General features: G+C 39.9%; 1 protein-coding gene across 17 annotated transcripts in view; it reads right to left on the reverse strand.

Moving 5' to 3' along the window:
- The window catches only part of LOC310822998 (neurexin-1a-like), a gene marked incomplete at its 5' end in the record, with an annotated part of 300,716 nt that overhangs the window by 248,005 nt on the left and 25,388 nt on the right, over positions 1 to 27,323 (reverse strand). For 2 of the 17 annotated variants that reach the window (XM_083695631.1, XM_083695632.1), the window contains one exon: positions 27,217 to 27,264. The exons of 12 other annotated variants lie outside the window; for them this stretch is intronic. In XM_083695631.1, coding sequence (XP_083551757.1) covers positions 27,217 to 27,264 — 48 coding nt within the window. Of the gene's footprint in view, positions 1 to 25,309; positions 25,322 to 27,216; positions 27,277 to 27,323 lie in introns of all 17 variants that reach the window. 3 more of the 17 variants (XM_083695633.1, XM_083695634.1, XM_083695629.1) reach the window with 2 other exon arrangements.

A 27,323-nucleotide genomic window follows, 5' to 3' on the forward strand; every position in this document is an offset into this window, starting at 1 on the left:
AGGTGTACCTAATAAAGTGTATTTTGTAAGCCTACACACAGCCTAGGAGAGACAGGATGGACAGGAGGAAAAACTGTTTTCATTTAATCCATTGAATAGGCCAATCTTTATTGGCATTTTCCTTGACGAATGAATGAATGAAACAAAATTAATAAATACATGCTGATCAGATCCGAAAGAGCTTGGCTAAAACTTCTTCAGAGCCTCAAGGCAAGCCCGACTAACAAGTGGCATCTACAAATCTCAAGCAATAGTCTACTGTCTTTGGGCTGCTAATGAATCAAATAAACATGACAATGGCATTGTAAAAATGTCTAGGCCTAAAGGTAGAATAGCATTAAGTCAAAGTAATCAGATTCAACAATTTTTTACTGTTGTGGGTAAGTGGCATTTTATTCCCACATTAAACGTACTTGGACAGCTTTCAAATAGTACTGTTAAATAAAACAACAAAAAATGAAATAGCCTTCTGTAAAATTAGAATTGAATTGCTCAATGATGACCCCTGGTGTTTGTTTTGCCGAGGTGAAATATCTCAAATAAAACATGTGAAAACGGAAAGTTGACTCGCTACCGCTGTTGAGGTAACCCACACTACCATTGCTCAACCATGAACCTTTTAAACACTGACCTACTGTACAACTGGCATAAGGACAGCGGATGGAGTAAGAGTAAGAGTGTTTCTCATTACCATACCACTACCTCTTTTCCCCCTGACAGGCTGTAATGTCTCCCCCCTATGCTGCATAATGCCTCATTTATTCAGCACTATCAATCAAAATACCAAAACTATACAGAAGAATATGCATTGACAACAACTTACCCATATTGTGAACATTTCCTGTACACAAAAAATAAAGCAACAAATACAAATTGCACTTAGTAGCATCTAACAAATCCATATTATCTCATAAACAACAATATACACAATGTGATTTACATGCCATCCCAGGAGGTCTTATAGCTTATAGCTTATAACTATGTGAATAAATGTGTTAACTCTTAAGGCAATGACAAGAATGTACTTCTCTCTCTAATTATGCAGTCTGTGACCAAGGGTGTCTTTGGTGCTTGTTGAGGCCCTGTTCCCTTTAGCCTAGTGTCTGGGGTGTTGGTCCACAGCCAGTAACCTTCACTTTCAGTGCAAGGGAACAACAACAGGTTCATTGCTCTGGAGCAAGATGTCTAGTTATAGGTTTTACTACACAGCATATCTTTTGAATGTTGCTTTGGCTCTGTCCCAGATGCCTTGACAGCCAGAGTCAAACCTTCTTCTCAAGAAGCCAATACTTGTCCCATCTGTCCAAAGCTAGAGACCGGTATCCCTTCTTTCCTTCTTATCTAAAACCGTTGAACGTGTTTTCTTAAACCAACTCTTGCATTATCTTCTTGCTGTCACAGAGGCCCTCCACACTGTCAGAGGTTCCTCCCTCTCTTCTGTTCTCATTCTTCTGAACTTGTCTGCTGCATTTGACACAGTAAACCACCAGATCCTTCTCTCCACCCTCTCAGAGCTCGGCATATCTGGCTCTGCACTCTCCTGGTTTGGACCCTACCTGGACGATCGATCTTACCAGGTAACATGTAGAGGGTCACTGTGCAGCTAACATCACAGCAATGGCCTACCTAATGGTAAAGGGAATAGCTCCTACCTATCTGTAAGCAATGGCCAGTCCCCCAACCACGATCACTCTGTTCTTTCACCTCTGCTGGCCGCTTGGCACTGCCATCTCTCAGGACGGCACAGTCACTACCTATTTTCTGCTGTAGATTAAAGTCCCTCTTTAGGTTACACTTGGACTCCTCCTCCTCAGATCCCCCTAACACCTATTGTACATTACCTGAACTTCTGCAGAAAAAAAAAAATATATATATATATATATATATATATATATATATATAAATAAACCCTAACAACTTGTTTTCTTCCTTTCTCTAGCACTGTGACTGCTGGTGGCACTTGTTCCTATCAAAAGTTTTATTTATGATGATTGTGATAGTTCCACTTATGACAAATCTACTTATTGTAAGTCACTTCGGATAAAAGTGTCTGCTAAATGACTAAAATGTAAATACAAATGTAATACTGGACAGTACCATGCAAGCCCATGCTAATCAGACTACCTTGACTGTATCAGTTGCATTCTAATCCTAAATCTATAATCCTATCTAATCTAATCTAATCTAAAAAGGTCAGCACATCATCAAACACAAAACTGTGATGTTACGAGTAAAAAGGAATCCCCCGAGCCCCTCAATGGACAACATACTTTTATTCGACACTTTATTAGGAACACTACACTAATACTGGGCCTCCCTTTGCTCTCAAAACAGCCTCAATTCTTCATGGCACTGATTCCACAAGATGTTGGAAACATTCCTTTGAGATTCTGGTTCATGATGACATGATTGCATCACGCATTTTTCAGGTGCACTTTCAAGCTCTGAATCTCCCGTTCTACCACATCCCAAAGGTGTTCTATTGGATTCAGATCTGGTGACTGGGAAGGCCACTGAAGAACACTGAACTCATTGTCATGTTCATGAAACCAGTTTGAAATTACTTTTGCTTTGTGACATGGTGCATTATCATGCTGGACGTAGCCATTAGAAGATGAGTAAATTGGGGCCATGAAGGGATGCACAAGGTCAGCAACAATCCTCAAATAGGCTGTGTCATGCAAGCGATAATTGATTCATATTAACGGGCCCAACGTGTGCCAAGAAAACATTCCCCACACCACCTCCACCATGAGAAGGTGTACAGATGTTCCTAATAGAGTGTTTGGTGAGTGTATACATAGTATGTTGTGGAACACTATACCACATGCTCCTGGCCTGTAAGAACTCAGGACATATAGTAAGCTCGTGAAAATATGAACATATTTGATGGACCCCACCTGCAGCATGCAGTACTGTGCATCACTTGGGGCAGTACCTGCGGGCCCTGTCCCCCTCAGCCTCAGCCAGTCAGACAGCACTAGCAGCTCCGTCGTCTCTACTGTACTCTCCCATCTAACCAGTGACAGTGAGAAATGGTTTTAATAGCCACAGAACAGCTTGTCAGCAGTCTAAAAACCACCATGTTAGGAGACTCAACTTCTTCTCTAGATCCCATGGGTTTTGCAGAGGGAGCTGTTAGAAAATCAGAATAGAAAATCCATGTGTCAACATTTCATTCAGTTTTTAAATATGAGGGTTCATTGTCTATTCATTCTGATGTCTCTTAGAAGAGATTTCTGTCACTAAACTCGATCTTAAGTTAGATGTCAGTGCGGTCAAGGTATACTGTAACAGATACTGCTAGTCTACTCTGTATATAGTGCCATAGCTTAGCTATCAGATGTGATTCCTATGGTAGTAGCTCCAAGCTTTGGTTTACTACATAGCAAAGTATAGTCTACAAACATAATTCATGTTAAACAGACTATTTGAAGTACCATTTAATTATGTTGTGATTCTGAGTGGCAATAATGCTACCTTGCCAAAAACCTATTTAGCCTGTTCATGCTAATGGAGGAATGGTCGTTCGCGATCACATAAAGAGAGAACAAGGCTGGGGAGCTCAACACCACACTGCACAGAATTGAGACAGAATGCTTCACATTTCAATTTCCCTATGTGCAATATCTGTCAAGCTAATGGTTTGTTTATTTCATGTTCCACCGACTCTTTTGAATGGTGTGTAATTGTTTTATCGATGTCCTGCTTCCACTACTCCGTAGGCTCCTGCATGTCTGCCTCTCATCACTAACAGCTTTTGGAGGACAGTGAAAAGAGGCTTAGTTTAAAGACCTAACCAAGATCTAAGATCTAACCAATAGAATTGTTACAATTGTATTGTCAAAAATATGGCACATTCTGGCACATTCTTAAAACAATAACTACTGTACAGTATGTTATAAATGAAGCAATGCTTGACTAAAATATTGGTTTATAAACCCAACAATCTGAATCTATCAAGTATGAAACATTGGCATTGTTACTGTATTGGATTTCTAACTGTATTCATGTTTAAATGTTTTTATGTTGTCATGAACTAATAGTTCAGTCTTTTTAATCAAATTAGATATCTTCCTTAACTCTTGTATTTCTTTAAAATGGAGCATTGGTAGAAATGTGTTATACTGTATGTAGATCTGTGGTTCTGTCAGCAATAATAGAGCATAGTCCTATCTAGCCGTTGTCTCTGGAGGGAGACAGTAAGCAGCTCAGGGATGGGTTGTTATATTTCACATTTAATGATGTGCGAGGGATCCTCAGCTCCTATCTGCAGGCCTATTTTAGTCACTGACACCGCCTCTAAATCACACAACAACGGATGCAGCCACAGCGTTGCTAAATGATACATATAACGTTACCTTGTAACAGCAGCAGGAGTGAACACATATTGTACACATATCCTTCTGTAACCAATGGGCTTCCATCCATTCAATACAGCATCATTCAAGTTAAAACATATCATTATAGAAATTATTTTCAAATACAATGGTTCACGTGTAGCCATTACATAATCTGAAGGAAAATTGCCCCATTCTATATGTCCATAACTTCTTAGCTCTGCTGCTTCTGTCTATGTTGACACTGAACTTCAATCGACTGTACAGATATGACAAGAGGACCTGTGACATCAGTTCCATAGATGGTATGGTGGCTACACAAGGGAAGGAAAGCTTTTTCCTACTATTTTTCATGGCGAGTGCCCATTTCTTTAAGGTTCACATCTTTCAAAGAACAATACAACGTAAAGCAGCACACCAGGACAATGAACCTCTATTACCACCTTGCATGATATCAATGACATTTCCCCTCCTCGCCACGTCTTCTGGGACTGTGGGTCACAAAAACAGCTGTGCAAATGACAGCAGGTTACTGGCTGGCAATGGCTGACATGGAAGTGGATCAGACACACTCCATGAAAAGGTATTTCATGCTACGCTCAGTGACATATGGGCTTCTATGCCGACCTTGTCAGCTCCACAAAGATGTGGCAGTAATTTGATTTGATTTACAATTTCCAAAAGCATAATTTACTAAGGTCATTAGGAGACCATAGTGACACATTATTGTTGTGGATCAAACCACATTATAACTATTCTATATGGCATGGGATGACATTGAGGAGCCCCGGAGTCATTAGTCCAGTTTCCCAATAACCAAAATAAAGTGGAAAACAGGGTTGGTAGTAACCAGCGCTGTGTAGGTGCCTCGTGAGATTCAAGAGTGGCACATCAATCTGCATGTCCTCTGGACTTTCTCTGATCTTCATGCACTATCTGCCTCCATAGACCAGTCTAGAGCTTTACATGAAAACAACTGGACCTGTAACCAGGAATTCTAATGATAAACCAATTGGTTGACTTAGATAATTATCAATGTATACATTCCCTTAGTATAGTGAGTACCATGGCCTGTGCTGTTTGCATCTGAGCCACTCTGCAGTCTACAGCAAAGCGTATCCACATGCTGGAGCAGCACCATAACAGGAACATGGGCCCCTTTGACCAGGGACAGAGGCTTACTAGCTCCAACACCATAGAATTATGGCCTTTGAAGTATCTTAAGGTAATATGTTAACAGTTAATAACTGTATTTTTCCATAGGCAGAGGAGGATTTACGGGTCTACCCTGTAACATTGTTACAAGGTTTAATCTATTTAAATCCAGGTATGCACATAGTGGTTATGGGAGTGACTTCCAGCAAGAATATACTAGTGACCTCTGTAATTGACCTTCCTGGACAGAAATACGGTTTTGGGGGGGGGCAACATTTTCAAAGAAACAAACTAGTGATCAAATAAACAGGTTCAATATTATAAAACAAATAAGACATAATTAATTTCACGCATTTCAAAAGAATGGCCAAAAAGGTAGCAAAACATAATCTGCAGTATGCATTCATTCATGCTACAGTGTTATATTTCTGAGGCAGAGAATAAGGCATAATTAGAATTCATCCATTGACCATCGCAACTGACACGTCAGTCCTCCTGCGCTTTGCAAACAATGAACTGTAATCATCTCTCTGCAGTCTCATTACAAGAATAAATGGTAAAAGGGATAATCTATTACTGTAAAATAAAGTAGATTAGAAACATCTTCATACTAATAACACCATGGAATGTATCACCTATATTTCCGGTCTCGGGTGACATTTATGCACCCATGAATAACAGATGAAGATAATTGTCTCTTTTGTGTTTATTCCCGTCTGTATTTCAACCTATTACAGTTTTTTCTTCTTCTTTTTAATCTCTATCATATTAATAGTTGGGGTTTTTTATATACTAAGCAGCATTGAAAACTCCCAATGCAATTAGGTTGTGTGAGGAGTTTCACCTTTGGTTGGGATTTTCATTCAATACAGTTCCATTAGCAGGAGCAGCCTCAGTAATTTTCTATGATAGAGAACATGACACAAAGTGAATCTCTAAATTAAATTCATAAAAACTTTTCAGACATTTACAACTGACGGATTTGCGTGGTATGTCAACCTACGGTGAAAATAAATACATTTTATACATATATAAAAATGTTTATATATACAATTATAGTGAAGATATTCAGATCTGCACGTTTAAATGGATTCAGTGTACCTGCAATGTAGAAATGTATCATAAATTACAACATAAGATTCAAACTGAGTTGCTTGCCATTGATTGCTGTTGCTGGTATGCTTTATGTCGGTATGTCTTATGATCAGAGTTGTGAACATTGGTACAGAGATCAAAAGCAAACAGATAAAGCCTGAAGAAATTCTGAATCTAATCAGAGAAAAAACAGGCTGAGCTAGGATGAGCTAAACACACAATGGCTTCTGCAATAATCAACATTGCATTTTGATTAAGAGTCCAACATTCCATCTCCATAACCTCTTATAAGAAGGCTATTCTGTGAGATCTTGATAGCCAAACTAACATATTACACAGATTACAATACAAACAAAGTTTGGTATTTTCAGTAGTCAATTGCCAAAAAAGACTGGAAATTCAACTGAGCACCATACCTCAAAATCTGACCTGACTGACTGTGCAATAACAGGGTTTTTCAGCACACTCAGTTTTGATTGCTGCTATAGAAGCTTTGTTGGGTACTTAGCATTGGGCATGCAGTTTAGGATTCACACTCTCTCAAACAGCCTAATGCTTACTGTTCAGAGAGGTAATAGACCTGCTGGACTGCTTTTAGATGAATAACCTAAGTAGCTTTGCATTTGGTTGATATAGATGATGTACTCTAATGGTAACATTACATTTCTTTTGCAAAATAAAGATGTTCACATGTAGGTTACAGAGTGCTACAGTTTATACTACTCTGAGAGTAGTTTTCTTCCATTCATTTAATTTATATTGCGCACACTTGTTTTTTTTCCCTCATAACCATATTCTATCTGTTTCAAACCTTTATCAGTAAACCTTTGAAAAACTCAGGCTTTTATGTATATATCAATCACCAGGATTACCTCCTGGGAGTTGTGTAGGGTGCATATTGAAACAACCCTGTTTCAAAATGTAGTCTTTTGAAAGCTAATGCGACCTCTGGCACTAGGCCTACATCCCTGTAAAGAAGAACCATGGGCAGCATTCACACTATCCACCTCAAGCCTATAGTGCGCAAAACAAAAAGCGCTATATGAAGAAGAAAAAAAGACAGTGGGCTCAATTATTAATTATTACATTTGCAAGATGACATTAGAGGCAACAGCAACTCTATGTGGCAGGGAGAGAAAAGTGGTAATATTCAACAATCCATTGTTTGATATAGAATGTTGATAATGTAATGTGAAATCGGATAGGCTTAATATGCTGGTAAAGTGATTGCATCATAATCAAAGAATACCATGACAACAAAGCTATCTGAAGACAAACATAGCAACTTTGTATTGGAAGCTCCATAGGACACTTGGATATACAGGTTTTTAGTGCGGTAACATATTTGTATTTGCTATTCGAGACATGTGTACAGGTAAAAGTGACCAGTCGCTAATATAGCTGAAAAACTAAAACTAAATATTCTAAGCTGTGCAGTTTTTCACTGTCTCCGTTTCTGTGATGTTGGGGAAAGCATCTTTCATTACGGTGGGATCAAGTTTGATAGCCAAATATCTGCATTGTTTAGGTATCTCTGGTGATGTTCCACTTTACCTGAATAGATATAGCCTACACATTTATCACGTACCGCTGGGGACCTCTATAACTTGGGTGTGAGTGACAGCTCATCTCCCAGCTTAGTTCAGAAATTAGCTAGCAAAATTTGTTCATTTAATGGCTTAGGCCTAGCTATTTTAAGGACGTTGTGGAAGCCAGATAAAGCCTGGGGTGTTGTAACCAGGGTCTTCTACTATCTGCGACAGATAATGGATTTTGTTGATGGGATTGACATTTTACTTTTGATTATCATGGTGCTTGAGGAATGTTGACATTAGCTTACTGCATCTATTCACACTAACAGTGCATAACGATCTCGCTATATTGTAGAGACAGTGAGCTGAAAACAAAGTGTAGTCAGCTAACTATCACATGTTTAACCTGGCGGTATCCAGTGTTGTCGCCCACCATGAAAAATTGAGAGGGGATTCTGCATCGGTCTATAAATCGGTCTCTGTTCGTTTGTTCATATGTCACGCGCTTTATCTCCAACTTGAGTGAATGATGTGTCTTGCCATACAAATGGGGCATTTACAAAATGACGAAACTTGGGTGAATAATACGTCTTGCCAGAGATCTGATTACAGTAGGAGTTTCGAGGTGATCGCGATTCATCTTGGGACGGTGTGGCGAAAGTGCTAGGTTGTTATCATTAGAAACGTCATAATAGGGTGCAAATTGTAATAGCACAACCCTTTTCAGACCTTTTGGCCAATTGACTGATTTCACAAAATACTGTCAAATCCTTGAAAATTAACTAAACACTCAACCCAGCAAGCATTTCGACGTTGATTGGTCGTTGAAATCGCATCCATCTCCGACGGAGGACGGGCCAATAAAGGGCGAAAAGTTTGCTGATGTCCGTTGAGGTCGTTGTTTGAACAGTCACATTTCAAACCCATTTCAGCATGTTATATTAATTACACTTTAATACAATTCTAACACCCCACCTACTATCTTTATAATCTAGTATAGGCTACGACCACTACTCTTCTATCTATACTGCATATCCACCATGTACAGTTGCATCAACACAACGAAAAATACAGTCAATCCTAACAGTCAAGTTTTTATTGAAACAATAACATGATTTTTTTTTTTTTTCGACCAAGGTCCTTCTGGGATCAATGGATCTGCGAACTATCAAAACCTGCCGATCAAACAAGCAGGGATAGGGTTAAGGTTAGCACATATAATTGCACGGTTTTGCAATCAAATTATATTTAGTCCGATTTGGTGTTATGGGACTTAACATAGCTGTTCGTCTAGCAAGGTGGCTTAACCTAGCTTTGTTTTTATAACGCCAGATGGCATACTTTGTGGCTATTACGCTACACTAGCTGGCTTTAGTTTCGACTGCCTAGTGTGTGAGCTAGTGTGCTAAAGGGTAGCGTACTAATAAGACCGCCTTGACTAACATGCAGGCAAATAGAACGTTTAATTATGTTTCCATCACTATCAGATCAAACTATTTCGTTTACTTGAATAGAAAGCAGGTAGACAATCTACTACCTCTTTTGTTGCGCTTCAAATTTGAAAGATGCGAGTCGCATGTTTACTTCTCATCACAACAACACACTTCAGCAAAGTTGGGCCACCTGACAGGAAGTTATAATGCACTAAGCATATTGATAAGTAGTTCCCAATAGCAATGTCCATTAAATACGTTTAAACCGTATTGGGGTATATTTATGTATCTAATTACAGCATCTGTCTAAATACATCAATATACGCCATCATATTGATCATATTGAACAGACATAAATAACTTGAGATCTCGAGAAAACAAAGAAAATTGTTATCACGGGAAAACGCAGGGAAAAAAGTATGAATTTCATGGCCTTTTAAGGCTTCCGTACTTTAGGGTCTTTTCGAAGACGCATTCTGAATGTCGACGTTCAGGAGCCAAAAAGGAGCCTGGCCAGCACAGACGCATATAGGACGATATTTCGACGATCCATCAAATGTTTGCTGGGAGGCTTCGGTAACCTTTTAGCCTACCTGAAACAGTCCATTATCTGACATTCCGTCCATAGACAGCTATGGAATTTTAATTTCCAACAAAGGAAAAAAGAACGAATTAACACGTGCAGATTGTGGCTCCAGCACTTTAATTCCTAAATGTAACATTAATATAAGACGCACTAGTACACCATTGCAATGTTAGCTCTCATCTGTAAAATGAACAGCTTTTCATGCGTGCAACAGCTGAGACCAGCAAAATAGCGGAGAATAGGCGCGAGACAAAATACTGGAGAATTCACACGACATTTACACGCTATAATAACATTAAGTGAGAGACAGGGGTCTGATTTTAGGTTATAGTGGGATTGAGACTGGGAAGGAAAATACTGTCTATTGTATCCAGGACAGGAAAAATCATTTGTACAATGACTTGTTCTGTGAGATCATGCCCCCTTATACACTCAGTGGCGATGTTTCAGCTAAACGTGTGACAATCATTGGCGCTAACATTCATAATCACAATGAGGAGGATCTGGGAGTTCAATACCGAGCTCTGACGGTAATGATTTCTGATTGTTTTCCACACAAAAACTCCAGATGTTGACAGGATAGTTGGTCTCCTCAGGGGAAGTTGCTAGACAGATTGTCACACTATTGTTTTTAATGGGAAAAGGTTTGAGCTTGTAACGGGAGCTCAAGCAAGCACACACAGCAAAATGTGTAGCCTACAGATCATGAATGTCACACATATCAAGAACTGTCCAAGGCTACAGCAAATATGACACCTATATGAAAGTTATTCAATTTTGTAGCCAACTATGATATGATATGCTGAACATCACCCTTTATCATGGCATTACACTGGATGCAATGTTAACTTCCACTGGGGACAAAAGAACGAAAGTGCTGGGGTGGACAATAGGTATAGATAAAACATATTTAAATCCAATTTAACATGTATTTAATTTCCTGGTAAGATTTGAGGCAAAAATACCTCAAAACAAATAACGATTGAAGATGGCAGCAGTACAGGCATGGCAGAGCATCACCAGAGAAGACAGAGCATCACTCAGTGTCGAGTGGGGTCAATGGGTCGCAGACTACAGGCAGTTATTGCATGCAAAGGATTGTTGACCAGTGGCCTGGGGTGGTCGAGTGGTCTAGCACAGTGCACACATATGCCCATGTCAACATGGGTTCGAATCTGGCCCATGCCCTGCTGACATACCCTCTCCTCCTTACTTTACTGCCTTTCTTCACTGTCTCTATACAATACAAATATAAGAGTGGGACTGCCCCACTCAAAAAAGAACCTTTTTAAAAAGGTTTGTCTACCAAATACTAAACATGAGTGCTTAATTTGGACATTTAATACATCTGTCCCATCACTTTTGGGTACCTTGAAACAGGCAGACTATGCATAAAAAGTGCTGTCATTTCAGAATGGTGAAACCAATATGTACTCAAATACCATCAAATAAAAGCTGACAATCTCTACTTTAACCTCATAGTAATAGTTTCAGCACTGTATATCTGAGCTCATTATAAAACGCTCTACCGATATTAGGGTCACTTGCAAAAATATGCCAATGGCACTGAAAAGCAGCATTAATGTCTTCAGTAATAGGAGAATAGGTACTCTAGAAGTCAACATAATCGAAGGGTTCTCTTTGCGGTACTTTGGGGAATTTGGCCGCTTGGTGCTCAAACTCTGCGACAGATCTGCATATACTTCTTATGCGCAAGAGCTGGCTATAAATCTCAAAACCGGGTAATGATAGCTGCTAAACTGAAAATGAAAATAGTTTTTATCAGTCTCTATGTCCCTTACTTTAATGACCAGAACATCCTTGTGGGCTGTGCTACCTACTGTAGGAAAGATGAAGAGAGAATTAAAGACAAGGATATTGGAGCACCATAAGAAATTATGACATAAAATCACCTGTTACAAGACATTTTAATGCCATGGGACATGACATTTGCAACTTCAGATTTCAGGGGCTAGAAATAGTGAGCCTCCTGAAGTGTGGAGGCAACAGAGAGCAAAAGCTTCTGCAAAGAGAACCCTTAGGGATTTTTCATATGGGAACAGAAGCCCCCAAGGGGCTCAATGATTCTAGCTCATAAAAAAAACAACGTTCAATGTTTAACAATGAGCTATTATTATTATTAATAATATTATTTAATTTTGTAAATACACTGTGCTGTTTACAAACAGACCTAATTAGACAATCAACCGATTTCTGTCAGCACCTTTGGAAATTACAGCATATACTATGGTTCTGTTTTAAGTGTGTAAAACTCTGCTGAAGAAGGCTTGATGCTGAAACACTTCCACAGTGACTGCTGATTATGCATTAAACCATCATTTATTTTTCTATATGAGAGACCCTCGGCTATACCGCACCCAAATCCATTTTAATCAAAACTGAACTTTATTCACAGTCAAGCATGTCTTTCGTTATTAATGATTACATTTCCCTGCCTCCCCTTGTAAAACAAATCCCGTCTGAATAATACTTAGATTGCTTTCATATAATACTGTCATTGGCCAAATAATAGGCTATAATATTGTAAAATAAGTACTGCTAATTGTGTAAACCTACATGCAGCAGCCAAGGAGACATGGCATGGATGGGACAGGAGGAACCATTTTTTTGTATTTAATCCACTGAATAAGCCAATCTTCATCTTCATTTTCCCTCGACGAATGAACATGCTGGTCAGATCCGAAAGAGCTTGGCTAAAACTTCTCTTCAACAAGTCTGAAAGTGAGCCTCAAGGCAAGCCCAACTCAAGCGCCATATACAAATCTCAAATAATATTGTCCTTGGGATACTAATGAATCAAATAAACACGACAATGTAATTGTAAAAATGGCTAGGCCTAAATGTAGAATAGCATGAATTCAAAGGAATCAGATCCAACGATTTTTGACCGTCGTGGGTAAGTGGTGTCCACGGATACAGTAGCATGTTGCATGTACAGTAGCAGCGCATCTGATTGGCCTGCTCTCACTGACCTGTTAATCCCAAACTAACCCCTTACATACGAAGACTGCTTTCAAATAATACTGTTCATAAAACAACAAAGAATGAAATGGGGGTATGAGTAACAGTTCAACAACACATTACCTGCTGCTCAACAATGCCTCCTGGTGGTTGTTTTGCCAAGGTGAAATACCTAAAATAAAAATGTGTAAAAAAGTTGACAAGCTACTGCCATGGCGGTACCGTCGCTAAAATTGCAAAATACTTTAATTAATTTATTGAAAACAGCCACACATTAAATCTTCTAGACATACGGCTACACTGCTTCATCTAGTACCACTTTTCCTAGTGGGCTCTCATTGGAAACAGAGATATATTTTTGGCTTTTATATTTAGTAACAGCAGAGAAATTATGATAGGCAAAATAGCCTTTTTCAATGCCATGTCCAAGCACCTCAAAATTTAGAGACACACTACAACATTTTCACTAACTTGCTTTTCTACTAGCATGCAGACACAAAACTCTATTTTGGCATGAGTGACACAAAAATGGCTTTCATTTGATTATTCCAAAATCTCTACCATTGTTGTTTATCCCAGTCTTTTGGTGGGGACAGAGATTAGTGGTGTCCGTAGGCCTGTTTCCATGGAGGTTATATCCCTCTGTCTCTGTGACCTGTCAGTGGCAGAGATAATGAGAATCTCCATGCCTCCCGGCCTCTCCCAACCTGACCTATGAGCTCGCTGTGGGGCTCCACAAAGCCAAGTGCCCGTGAAGCTAACCTTGGCTTTTTATCCCCCCCCCTCCCATCTTCTTCTGCACAAGCTAAGCTTAGCACCGGACAATGACCTATATCTCCATGAGACAGTCCGTTGTACTTAATGTGTCCCACTATGTTTTTCCGCTATTACAGTATATTACACAGGGCCCAGTGGCTGGATGCCTTAATTCCTGAAAGATCTTACATCATCCTTGATCTTGTTAGCATGTGCTAGTATACTGTATTCAATACAATTGCAGAGCCAATAAAGCCCACACAAACAATGTGGTCTTTTACAAAACCACTAAGATAACCACCAGGCCAAGGCTGAGCTTCACATGTAAAATTATAACTTGGCAACAAATAGACTCAGGAATAGTACAGCTATGTTGATGATAATGCTCTGAAGTGTGCTTCATCCCTAAATCAAACACTCAATAATGTGTAGACAACCGCCACTCATGGGCACAATAGCTGGAGCTCAACAAAGGGTCACACAATCTCAACAAAGGGTCACTCAATCTCTCTCCCTCTCACTCACTCTATCTTTCTCTCTCTCTCTCTCTCTCTACTAAGGAGTGTGGGCGATGTACAAGAGAAGTACAAGGTGATTCAGAGAAGAGAAGGAACACAGAAGCAAGAGAGGAATTGAGGGAGGGAGGATGACAAAAGAGAAAGGGAGAGAAAGCTACAGCAGTAGATAAAAAAAACACAGCAACACAGATTGCAGAGTGGAGAAAAACACCCTGTGCTTCAAAAGCGAGGAGGCTTTAACTGTTAATCCGCATTTCATTGAAATTCTTTTTTTTTTTTGCTATTCTACTTTAGCCAAATGGGTAAATATTGTATAACAATAAATCTTTCCTCAGGGTATTCTCCACACATGACACCCACATTGCTGCTCAGAGACTTTTCAGCTTTTTCAGCAATGTGTCTATAGTAGTATCTGAATAAAACACAGGAAACATCCGATCACAACCACACTTGATAGAAAGGGATTTTGAGGTGTACTGTAGCTTAAATAGAAGCAGACAAAAAAATCTTAAACAAGCCAGATCAAACAAACAACAAATTATTTTAAAGGAATTTATGGTCACTGTTATCCCTGAATGCCTTACCTCCTCCCCCAAACTTACAGGAAATCAGACCAGAAGCTCAACTGGATGACAGTTTGTAATGGAGTCTATTCAGAAAAGATTTATTAACCTATAAGCTGTCTTCCATTAAAAAATAAGAGCAAATTATTCTGATCGATAGTGTCACATTTCGCACACTGTGATTCATGACACTTTTAACCTGAGCTGGAGCGACATTAGTCTTGGCAGCGCTGTTGCTGTGGTAAACAGACACTTTATTTGTGATTAAAGACAGGATAGAGGCTATTTATAAAACAGGGGTAAGATGTGCACACAACCCAGAGGTTAATGGGATGCTGCTTTATTATGAGGGCCAAGTGCTTAATTGTCCAGGTTGGGTTCTGCATCAAGGTGGAGAGGAGTCAAGAGCATTTGAATATGTGTGTAACTTTTCCTGCTCTAATCGAGTGGTATTGATCTGTTACGCAATGCATGATTCATATGTTTTGGGACATGTTGGTCTTGAGCATAATGACTCCATGCAGGCCACACTCGATTGGAAATGGACTATTCAATTTCCCACAGGGAGCCTTACCATTTCCTGGCACGCCTCATTGCAAAACATTCACTTTTGGCCTTTGCAAGAAACTGAGAAAAATATTCAAGCTGCTGTTTCAACAGTTTACAGATCTCAGTAATTTCCTAATTACTCTCATTCACAGTATAGAGTACATACAGTATCAATCAAAGTTTATACAACGGGTTGATCAAATCAAGCATTGTGATTGGCTGAGAAAAATTCCAGCCATTTCGATATCCTAGCATAGCTACCACATCACTTTCACTTAAACAATGTATACATACACCATAAACACTGTTTAGCTTTTATAAGACAGCCAGATTGAGATTTTTTACTGGGTTACATATTAGACCATGCGCTGCAGAACTATCAACCAACCTGGGTCTCTAACTACAGTGATATTTCATCCATTCCAGAACTATCAATGAACCTGCGTCCCTAACTAACTAACTAACTACTTTTATAGGTGGAGGGCATAAACCAATACAATATATCATGTTGATGTCGGTGTAAACCCATCGTATAAAAGCAATAACACAAGAGGGTGTGCTATATTGTGCATCTCGGAACGGCTGTGATGGTCGACACCATCCGATTCACACAGTCATTCCAATATCCACGATATAACAGATTCACAAAGCATGGTGTCATCAATCTTTGTTTTCTCCATACTGTACTAGAGTGCTGTCATCTAGCACAATGAGCAAACAGGGTAGAGAGTCAGAGCAATGCGATATGAATATGTATTACTTTGTGAGTCATTCAGCATGAAATTAATCACACATATTTATATCTCTCTCTCTTTTCCGGATAGAAGAATAAATAAAGTTGCGCCTGCATAAGCGGGTTTAGCATTTCTGAATCATCACAATTGACAAAAATCACTGTATTTTTGCAAGCAATTAAGCTTCACCCACTTCACCCAGTAATTAAGCCACTGGATAGTTGTTTATTACAGATCGCTAATGTAAACCACAGCCTGTGGACTATAGCTGCATAATTATACATATCATGCAGCAGTACATGCCATTTCATTACAAATAGTCACTGACGGGATAATGATTTACACACCATGAAACCAGACCTTGAACACATTGAAGAAATTAAGGGTTTTTTAGAGTATGTATTCCATACTCTGTATTCCAGCCTCTGCACTAGGTCAATGATGAAAGCATTGCGCACTACAATCTAAAAGCTGTAAGAAAGAGAAAATGAAAAGTAAATAAATGAACAGGCACGCAAAGGATGGATTCCTATCCACAGTTGAAGTATAAGTGTCTCCCTTTTATCTATTTTCTGCTCAGATTCTTCCATTCTTTTCTGCAGCCAAAGAAATAGAGTTTTTCACCAGCATCGACCAGGAATATTGATCTGGACCAGATCTCCTTCCACTCCACCTGGGGAACGAGCCCAGCCTGGTTCATATTGATCCATCCTGCTTTATTCCACACTCTTTCACTCCCTTTCTTTAGGTTTTAGGGGATTTATATGCTTGTCATCCCTTACAATAAATATATTTTAGGAGGGGGCATTGATAAATACTAATTCAAAGTTTGCTTGCTGTATTTTCTAATCCCTATAACCCACAGGGGAAGATTGGCTTTTGGAATGTTATGGTTGTAGTGCCTTTAAATTCAGAGGCAATGACAGGCTAGGGATGCAGAGGCATGTTATTATCAAACAAAGGATCTTGGAAATCAGAGAGATGTCATATTTGAAATTAAACAAATGTAAACACTTTTGACAGACAGATAGCTGATATTTGGAAAAAATATTAAGAGACTGTTTGGATTCCTGTCAGACACTGATCATGTTGTCCGAACGTGCGAGCACAGAACATATTTTTTTAAGTAAAAAAGGGTGTCATATAACTAAATATATGCACTCTGTGTACCTATTCACTGAAGACCCCTATACAATCATGCCTGGTACAGGCCTGTGACGCTTGCAGGCAGATAGCCCCGCCTACCGCCCATCCAGTAGGACCTAGCAAGCGTGGCCATTTTATCCAACAAGCCACTCTTCACAAGCTGGCGAGTGGGGCAACGAGGTGAGGGGTTTCCCATCTCCTCCAAAGAACCTGGGTTTCTTTTGTAACCTCTAGTTCTCTTTCAGTTGACTCAGTTCGACCCCTGACTGGGACCCTGCAAAACGCCTCGAACATTCTCCAAACCAGTACTTAGGACAGTGTGCACCAAGGCGAGGCCACAATCAGGCTGTAAAACCTTTGAAAGGTATCTATGTGGTCCATCTGAAACAGAGACACCCTTGACCAGAGCCCATGACACCGGCAACACAAAAGGGGGCTGCAATCCCTGACAATTGAAAGCCTCAACAATGGCCCCCACAATCCAGTGGGAGAGGCGCTGTGTGGACACAGCCCTACTCTTGGCAGGGTTCACAAGGCAGGTGAATAACTGATCACAAACCCTGACCGACACTATCCTGGCCATGTAGAGCGCCTACAGGACAGATTGTGTTCATAAGCTCTTGAGAGGCCGGGCAGGAAATGGAAAGGGGAAGTACGGCACCTTAGCTGCGGTCCGCTGTGGAGATACCTTTGGGAATGAATGCTGCGTTAGGGCGTAATGTAACCTTATTGTTGCCAAGGGCAAACTAAGTGCATGCAGGATGGAATGAAAAAGCACACAAGTCACACACGCTTGGCCATAGCCAGCGCAAGTAACAATCTTGTAACAGGCCCCAATTTGCTTCCACTAAAGAGCACTGCGGAACACTACATTTTAGTAGGAAACAAACAGGTCTGCAGAAAACCTTTAGTTGTAATATTAATAGTACATTCAGTAGAATGGGGACAGCCAAGTTCTGTAACAGAGGAAACTCTGAGGTGTGCAGATAGGGGTGTGCACTGTCCCTGCATTCTATACGATCGTTATGTCAGTAAAAATTCACCTCTGTCCACTCACCTGCTAATAACCCAAGCTGAGTTATGACAAATAACAACACAAGATTATCCCTTCAAAGATGGCTGTTTATGATAGCCTGTACTATTGTCTAATTTCATTGTTAATGACTGTGAGAAAGCATTGGGTGGGAAGAACACAGGGAAGAAATGGAGTAGCTAGCAGACGTTAGCTCTATGGCTAACAAAGTTAGCTAGCTATGCAGAAGATGAGTGGTGGTACGTAGGTGGTACTAAGTTGTCGTTTCTCACTTGTTAGCTAGTAAACTGTGAGCTAACATTTTGATATATGTACTGTATAATGTCAGTAACCTTGTTCAGACACACTGTCAAATAATATAGGCCTAGCAGTGGCTAGCTAAGTTAGTAGACCTTTATAGTTAGCTAGCTAAACAGCTTTTTTTCTAGCCTGCTGGATGGTATCTAGCTAGCTAGCTAAGCTGGCCAGTTCAGATTGGAGAACTTTTGCCACAGATCAACATTGGCTCCTTGCTTGTTTTAGTGTAATTCAGCTAGGTTAGGTTGAAGATGGAGAGTTTAGCAGCTGTTGACCACTTTGCTCAGTTGAAGAGGAGGGCAGAGTCATGGCAGTATCTGATTTGTTCTTGACCCAGATCAATTTTTAGCAAGTGAATTACAATATATGACAGACATGCATACACAAGCACACAGAAAGAGAGAGAATCTGCCATATCTAAATTATTCCATTACGCTCTCTAATAGTCAATATTATCGTCAATATTGTCAGGGGTAGGAGGAGTTGTTAGGCACGACACACAGTGGAGTACCAGCAAACCCCCTACCAAGTGACAATAAATCACAGTCTCAAGGGCATTATTGCTTGTATACAACGGTTACACAACAAGTCTGAAAACAATGCTTTAAGTATTTATTTTGTGATAGATTGTGGTACAATGAAAAATATAGTTCCCAAAACTACAAACATTGTCAAGGGAATATGATAAACAAATCTACTACGACGTATGAATATCTTAACTGGTGATTTTACCATGACATTATCATTAAATCACGGCTTTGAACACTTCTCGGCCAATCACAATGCTTGTTCTGATCAATACATTGTATAAGTGTTTGTTAATAATTAAATTTATGTATGTATTTTATTTATAAAATGGTTATAAATTAGTTTTGGGAACTATATTTCTCAGTGCAGGGCAGAAACCATTACAAAATGAACACTTAAAAAGTTGCTTTCATGTCACAATTTTCTGATTTGTTCCCTCGAGGCTGTGATTTATCATCAATATTGTCACAGGTAGGGGAAGTTTTTAGGCATGATATGCACTGGCAATATCTGGAGTACCGGCAAACCCCCTACCAAGTGACAATATTGAATAAAAACTGCAGTAAAATTGGTCCTATATATAGGACGGGCGATAGGCAGCGCTATCTGCCTGCAAGCATCACCGGCATGTACCAGGGGTGATTGTATAGAGGTCTTCAGAAAATAGGTACAAACAAGTGTGTGTCCTATTGTGAGGGGTCCAACCGTGTCGACTGAAAGAGAACCAAGATGGCCCTATAGGGCTTCAATGGGGTGTTATCTCCTTCCTCCTTAACTTTCTTCCTCTCTCAATGTTTATACCCCATTAATTGCATTCCCCTGAGCCGACAGTACACATTCTATTTCCCTTATCACCTTTCCCTCCACAGAGTATCTCTTTCCCCCTGCCCCCTCATCTCTCTTTCTCTTACATTCTCTAAACGACTCTCTCCTCCTTCCCTTGTCTGTTTTCTACTGGCTCTGTCTCCCCCTGCCTTCCCAACAGCAGCAGAAGCTGTGGTAATGTACTAATCTGTGGAGCCTGAGTGCGGAGTTGTCAATCCGCCGTGTCAGACACACAAATCTCACTCCAGGCAATTACAGGCCTTTCTCTCAGCACTCCAGGAGAGTCTTCTTCCCGCTCTAAGCTGGTTATAACACCAGCTCACAATCCACTGCTCCAACCCATCGAATAAAAAACCCTTCATAGTAACACTGCTCTGTTCTGGAGCCAGGGGCAGGTGAGGGGAAAGCAAATGATTACTTTGCACGAAATTTGCTCTGAGCTTCCTTTGTTTCAACATCTCTACGGAGTTGGACTAATGATGTTATCAATCTCCACCATGATGGAACTCAGAATCAGAGGCACTGATGGCATCATACCACCCACGTACTAGGCCAAAGATTGTCTCTGATAAATGGGTTTTCTTTGAATAAAAAAATACTTACTTATTATATAGTGTTCTAGAAAAAATAAATTGATCTGAATTATTTATAAAGTAAAAGAAAGTTTACAGGGGCAGGTCAGCTTCTATAAAGCATTCTGCCATTATATAATAGACTACAACAGAATAAAATAGACTACACTAGATTAGACAAGAATAGAACACAATAGAATACTGTACTATCCATTACCTGTATTTGACGAGACTCGACAGACAGATAACATTACTGCCTCACATAAAGGACTGCATAAAGCTACAACACTATTCTCTATTAACTCGATAGTGAAATACAATCTCAATCATGTGTATAAGAGTGTGTGTGTGAGAGAGGAGGAGGGGAAGGGAAGAATGAGAGTGAGGGGGGATCAGAAAAAAAAGAGAATTTGCTAAATGAAAGTGGCGAATAGCAGGAAATGCATTCTGAGGCCAGCTTTGCAGGGATGTGTGGGTTAGCTCAGCCATTCCTCTCACAGGAATACATATTAAAAGGAGGTCTCTATCTCCAAATTGTCAGACAGATTAAAAATGGCCTTTTCTGCTTTGCTGCCTTCCTCTGCTTCCCTTTAATGTCAGAGCACATTTGAGTCATGAAGTCTGAGACTCACGGCCTGCAGACACTGAGGAGAATGGAGGTGTGTCCTTAAGGATGGGACTGTTGATGAGCAGGGAAACAAGTGTGTGTGTATGTGTTCATGTCATTTGTAAATGAAACCGGTATAAAACGGGTACACATTATTCTGAGAGTGATTATTTAATATATTTACATATAAGTATAGTAGTAAAACATGTCATGGTAATGTGTCCTAATCACAGCTGAAGTATCCTAAACGTATTATATTTGAAAGAAAATGAGTATAATGAACTACTGGATTAATTGAACAATTTAATAACAAACAATTTAAATAATCAGTATTGGTATCTCGAAATTAGATTTACCTGTATGTATTTCAAAGGGTTAAAACAGAGAGATTGTAATCCTGATTTGTAATCCTGAGGGGGCAGAGGTCCTCAAAGGATTGAACTGACAGTCTTTCAGGTTTCAAAGATGAAACTACAAAGTCAAGGGTAATTGTCAATTCAGTGCACACCACATGGCATTGTGTTACCTGTCAGATAAAGAACACAGGCACAACTTTGACAAATGGCATGTTGACATGTTATTCCACATTATCCCTCAGAACAGAAGACTTGCTGCTCTAGCTCTGTGCACAAGGCCTGGGTCCATACTACAAGTGGCATCTCAGCTATAAGAATACAATTCCAAGACCACAAATGTTTTAGCCAGAGAATTAAAAGGCATGGGGAAAATAAAAAGCAAGGTCTTAGGATTCGTCTGTGCTGCAACAAGGACCATCAGGAAGAAAACAGGATTTTAATGCATACTTAACCAAGTCATGGTCGATGACGACAAGTGTAATCCTCACCAACAAGCCGCACAGAACGATATCGTCGTGGCAAAGCTTCCACACATTTCACAGCAAATAGTTGTAGGGTTTACGTTAATCACTCCCAACAGCTTGGACTCAAATGGACAAGCATATGAAAAAGGTTACAAATGCTAATCGCCTTTACATGACAAAAAGGACATAAATATTCTGTAATATATAGTCTGTTACTGTTTCTTTATCCCCTTTCAAGTGCTCATGAACTGCATCAAGAGCTCTCAAAAAAGGAGGAAAGCAGAAAGACTAATTATATAATATTTGGCCGGTTGCAGTTTCTTGAAGTATCTATTTGTCATATGTTTGCTTACTTGGCAACCACTAATATTGTTTTTTTAGTAATAAGCTACGAAAGTCTGTATGTCACAAACTGCAGAATGTAAACAAAAGAAGATATTTGTGGAGACACGTGTCATCGTTACGATTGCTAGCAAAAGAGAGTCAGCGCGGTAGCAGATTAACGGTAAATTCCAGTAAATTATAAAATCTACAAGTTTAGTAAACCTTGGGCCAAATCAGTACAAATTAGTATTGTAATTTGCTCTAATCAACATATTTACTGTTTGTTAGCAACCACTCCACCATTATGTCTTCTTTTAGCTCTATACTCCAACAGTTTGAAATCAAACAATTACTATGGGGTGAAAATAGAGATTCTCAGCTTTAATTTAATGGGGGGGGGGGGGGTTCAACTGGCTGCAGATATAACCAAAACCTCATACTTAACTTAAACCTGACTGGAAAGAGCCTTTCATGGTAAATTATGTTATTTGTGAATACCAATGCTATTCCTAACTTTTCATTACACAACATAATTTGGCAAAGACCGACAGTAACTCACTAAGAACACATAATCGATGCTGTATAAATTAGCCCTGTGTACAGTAGGACTTGGCCAAATATGGGTGCTGCCAAGTTGGATGCTCAGATCTGCTATGCCACTTTACCCACCACATAACCAACATGGCCAACTGATCCCCTTGTGGAAACCGTCTTGGGTCAAAACTGTAAACATTGCCTAGGGTCAATATTTCCTCTGCACCACTGATGTAGCCTAATGACTAGTACAGATGGCACATAGATGTGTCGTGTATGCCAGTAATGACATTAGAGAAACTAACTATGTATTGTAATTTGCTCTAAGCGATTTATGCTCCGTATAGAATCATACTGTAAATGGTAACAGATTTATGCTCTGTATAGATTCATACTGTAAATGGTAACAGATGTCTCTGCCTCATCAATGAGATGGCCACAGAGAACCAAAGACAGCCACAAGCCATTACAGGAATCAGTACTTTGTTTTAAATTATGAGAAATTTGAGCAGTCAATGATCTTATTGCTATGATTCAATACAAATAACACAACTTGGAATGTGATTTTTCTCCATCCAGTTGTCCTCAGCATAGAGCAATCCCTGAGATTTTGTGTAACATAATTAAAGGGGCCACTTCCATTCTGAAAAAAAGCTAAAGCAATTAGACTAAAAAGTATACTAATTTAGCAAAAGCACAGTTGTACCTATAAGCCTTTCTCTGTGCAGCCTACAGGCCCTCTTAAGCTGCACATGGCACTTCGCTGTGATGACAGCAATTAAATACCCTGGCTGTTTGTATGCCAGTGGTATTATGACTTATCCTCTGCCCTGCACTCTGGAACTGAATGGAAATTAGGTTTTGAGACTCCAAGGGCATCTCTCCAGCTAAAAATAGGAACACATTTACTTCTCAGAGGACCAGAACAAAATCTTCTTTGGTAATCCCACACATTTAATGTGTGTGTGTGTGTGGGGGGGGGGGTCTTGTGTTTTTAACTTAGTGTCATAAGTTAGAATCACAAGAGGTAAAGGCCAGTAATATAAAGGCTTCTTGGCTGTGTAGTAGCAACTGCTTGCCCGTTTAAAATACTGTATGAGACAGAGGACAACTGGCTAAGGCCCGGAATTAGAAACAGTGTGTTGTGTCAGTTTTGTGCCACGTCAGCACCCTCTTGTCTCTCCATGTGGCTTGCCTTCTGCCACCTCCAGGTTGGTAGTGTGGTGTGGTTTAGTGAAAACATAGTATGCTGCCAAAAGACAGTGTGCAGCCAACATACAGTACATTCCACTGACAATTTCAGAAAAAAATTATGATGCACAGCGATGTCTCCTAACTATGTTGCACAGCTTATATTGAAATACAAATAGGCACATTTGAGTAGGGGGATGGTCATCGTTTGAAATAGGTATTTTAGGTCCAAGGTTTTAGGCATGTTCTGAATAGATTTTACATATCTGTATAAAGGGGTTTCTTGAGACACATTTTGTTAATATAACATTCAGTATTAATAAAAGATATTTGAGAAACAGTGAGAAACAGGGCATGCCATTTGCCATTTATAGACTATGCAACAGTGATTGAAACACTTCAACCTGGTTCATGTCGAATTGCACATTGCAGAATTGTGACCAGGCAGGGGCATGGACACTAAAGTGAAAATTACATCACAAGAACAGATCAAACTATATACAGTACATTCGTAGTATGTATTCAGTAAGTATTCAGACCCCTTCACTTTTTACACATTTTGTTATGTTACAGCCTTATTCTAAAATGGATTAAATTCATTTTTTCCCTCATCACTCAACACACAATACCCCATAATGACAAAGCCAACACAGAGTTTTAGAAATGTTTTCTAATTTATTAAAAATAAAAAACTGAAATATCACATTTACATAAGTATTCAGTCCCTTTACTCAGTACTTTGATGATGCACCTTTGGCAGCGATTACAGCCTCAAGTCTTCTTGGGTATGACGCTACAAACTTGGCACACCTGCATTTGGGGAGTTTCTCCCATTCTTCTCTGCAGATCCTCTCAAGCTCTGTCAGGTTGGATGGGGAACGTCCGTGCACAGCTATTTTCAGTTCTCTCCAGAGATGTTCAATCGGGTTCAAGTCCAAGCTCTGGCTGGGACACTCAAGTACATTCAGAGACTTGTCCCGAAGCGACTCCTGCGTTGTCTTGGCTGTGTGCTTAGGGTCATTGTCCTGTTGGAAGGTGAACCTTCACTCCAGTCTGAGGTCCTGAGCGCCCTGGAGCAGGTTTTCATCAAGGATCACTTTGTACTTTGCTCCGTTCATCTTTCCCTCGACCCTGACTAGTCTCCCAGTCCCTGCCACTGAAAAACATCTCCACAGCGTGATGGTGCCACCACCATGCTTCACTGTAGGGATGGTATTGGCCAGGTGATGAGCGGTGCCTGGTTTCCTCCAGACATGACGCTTGGCATTCAGGCCAAAGAGTTCAATCTTGGTTTCATCAGACCAGAGAATCTTGTTTCTCATGGTCTGAGAGTCTGTTAAGTGCCTTTTGGCAAACTCCAAGCGGGCTGTCATGTGCTTTTTACTGAGGAGTGGCTTCCGTTTGGCCACTGTACCATAAAGGCCTGATTGGTGGAGTGCTGCAGAGATGGTTGTCCTTCTGGAAGGTTCTCCCATCTCCACAGAGGAACTCTGGAGCTCTGTCAGAGTGACCATTGGGTTCTTTGTCACCTCCCTGACGATGGCCCTTCTCCCCCTATTGTTCAGTTTGGCCAGGCGGCCAGCTCTAGGAAGAGTCTTGGTGGTTCCAAACATCTTCCATTTAAGAATGATGGAGGCTACTGTGTTCTTGGGGACCTTCAATACTGCAGAACATTTTTTGTAACCCTTCCCCAGATCTGTGCCTCGACACAATCCTGTCTCTGAGGTCTACGGACAAATCCTTCGACCTCATGGCCTGGTTTTTGCTCTGACATGCACTGTCAGCTGTGGGACCTTATATAGACAGGTGTGTGCCGTTCCAAATCATGTCCAATCAATTGAATTTACCACAGGTGGACTCCAATCAAGTCGTAGAAACATCTCAAGGATGATCAATGGAAACAGGATGCACCTGAGCTCAATTTCGAGTGTCAAAGCAAAGGGTCTGAATACTTATGTAAATGTGATGTTTATTTTTTTATTTTTAATAAATTAGCAAACATTTCTAAAAACTTGTTTTCGCTCTGTCATTATGGGGTATTGTGTGTAGATTGATGATTGAATTTAATTCATTTTAGAATAAGGCTAAAACATAACAAAATGTGGGAAAAGTTAAGGGGTCTGAATACTTTCCGAATGCACTGTAAGCACCTTCTCATTCAATTGTACAGGCAGACGGATTCCCATCTTGCAGAGCAGATAAAACTAATATATGTTCCAGTTTCAGAAAATTCTAATTTGACCTTTTCTATCTAGGGGACAATAAAAAGTGGATTTGGAGAATACGGATCTAAGTGTGCATCTTCTTGGATAACCATATAGCCTGAAACAGAAACACCAAAGATATCAAGTAAATAGCACTTACCTTAGGGAAGGGTGAAACATCTTTGCTCTGTTGCCCCAGGTCCATGCGATTTTGAAAAACTCAAATGTGTGCCCTCTGTTATGTGTGGCCAGTAACAATTGGCAACAAGATGTGTGCATATTGTGTATATCATTATGGTCAGGAGATTAATTCAAAATGTCACATTAAACAGTGGCTTTACTGTAGATAAATATCAAAACACAGGTGACGTTTCTGCATTTATAAAGTACTACAGTTCAACAGTTGTTCAGACTGTGTAGTTTGTGTAGCCTTACCTGTTAATTTCATGATTCCATATGACAGTTATTGAATCTAGGATAATAATAGTTATACCCAAAACATATGGAGGAAAATAATGTGCATAATGTATTGAAACAGGTATCAAATTTGTAACAGACCAACTATCTTACACTATTATGGCAGTAATGCTAAATATTGAAGGGGATAAAATGACAACTGAAATCAGGTGAAATAATCAATTGAGAATGTAAATGGACACTTGGACTTCACAATCTCACATTCTGCCCAAGGTCAAAGGTCATGCTACAGGTATTTATCCAGGGTTGAATCATCATCATCAAGTTTTCCACACAATGACAGTTCACACATGAAAACAGCCAAAACATTCTTCATTTGACAGTGCCCCCAGATGTTTATGGATAAGACAAAATTCAGACTTTTGAAGTCCTGCTTTCCTTGATGAGCCAACTTTAAAGAATCACAAAGCTTTACCTTGAATGCTCAGTAGGGACCTTAGAAGCCAACCTTCTCCTCTCCGCCCTAGGGAGGAGAGTCAAATGGCAAAGATCAGAGGTCCACTTACCCCCTATGGAGTGGAC

Source organism: Argentina silus (genome assembly GCF_951799395.1).
Source record: "Argentina silus genome assembly, chromosome: X".
Taxonomy (NCBI): domain Eukaryota; kingdom Metazoa; phylum Chordata; class Actinopteri; order Argentiniformes; family Argentinidae; genus Argentina; species Argentina silus.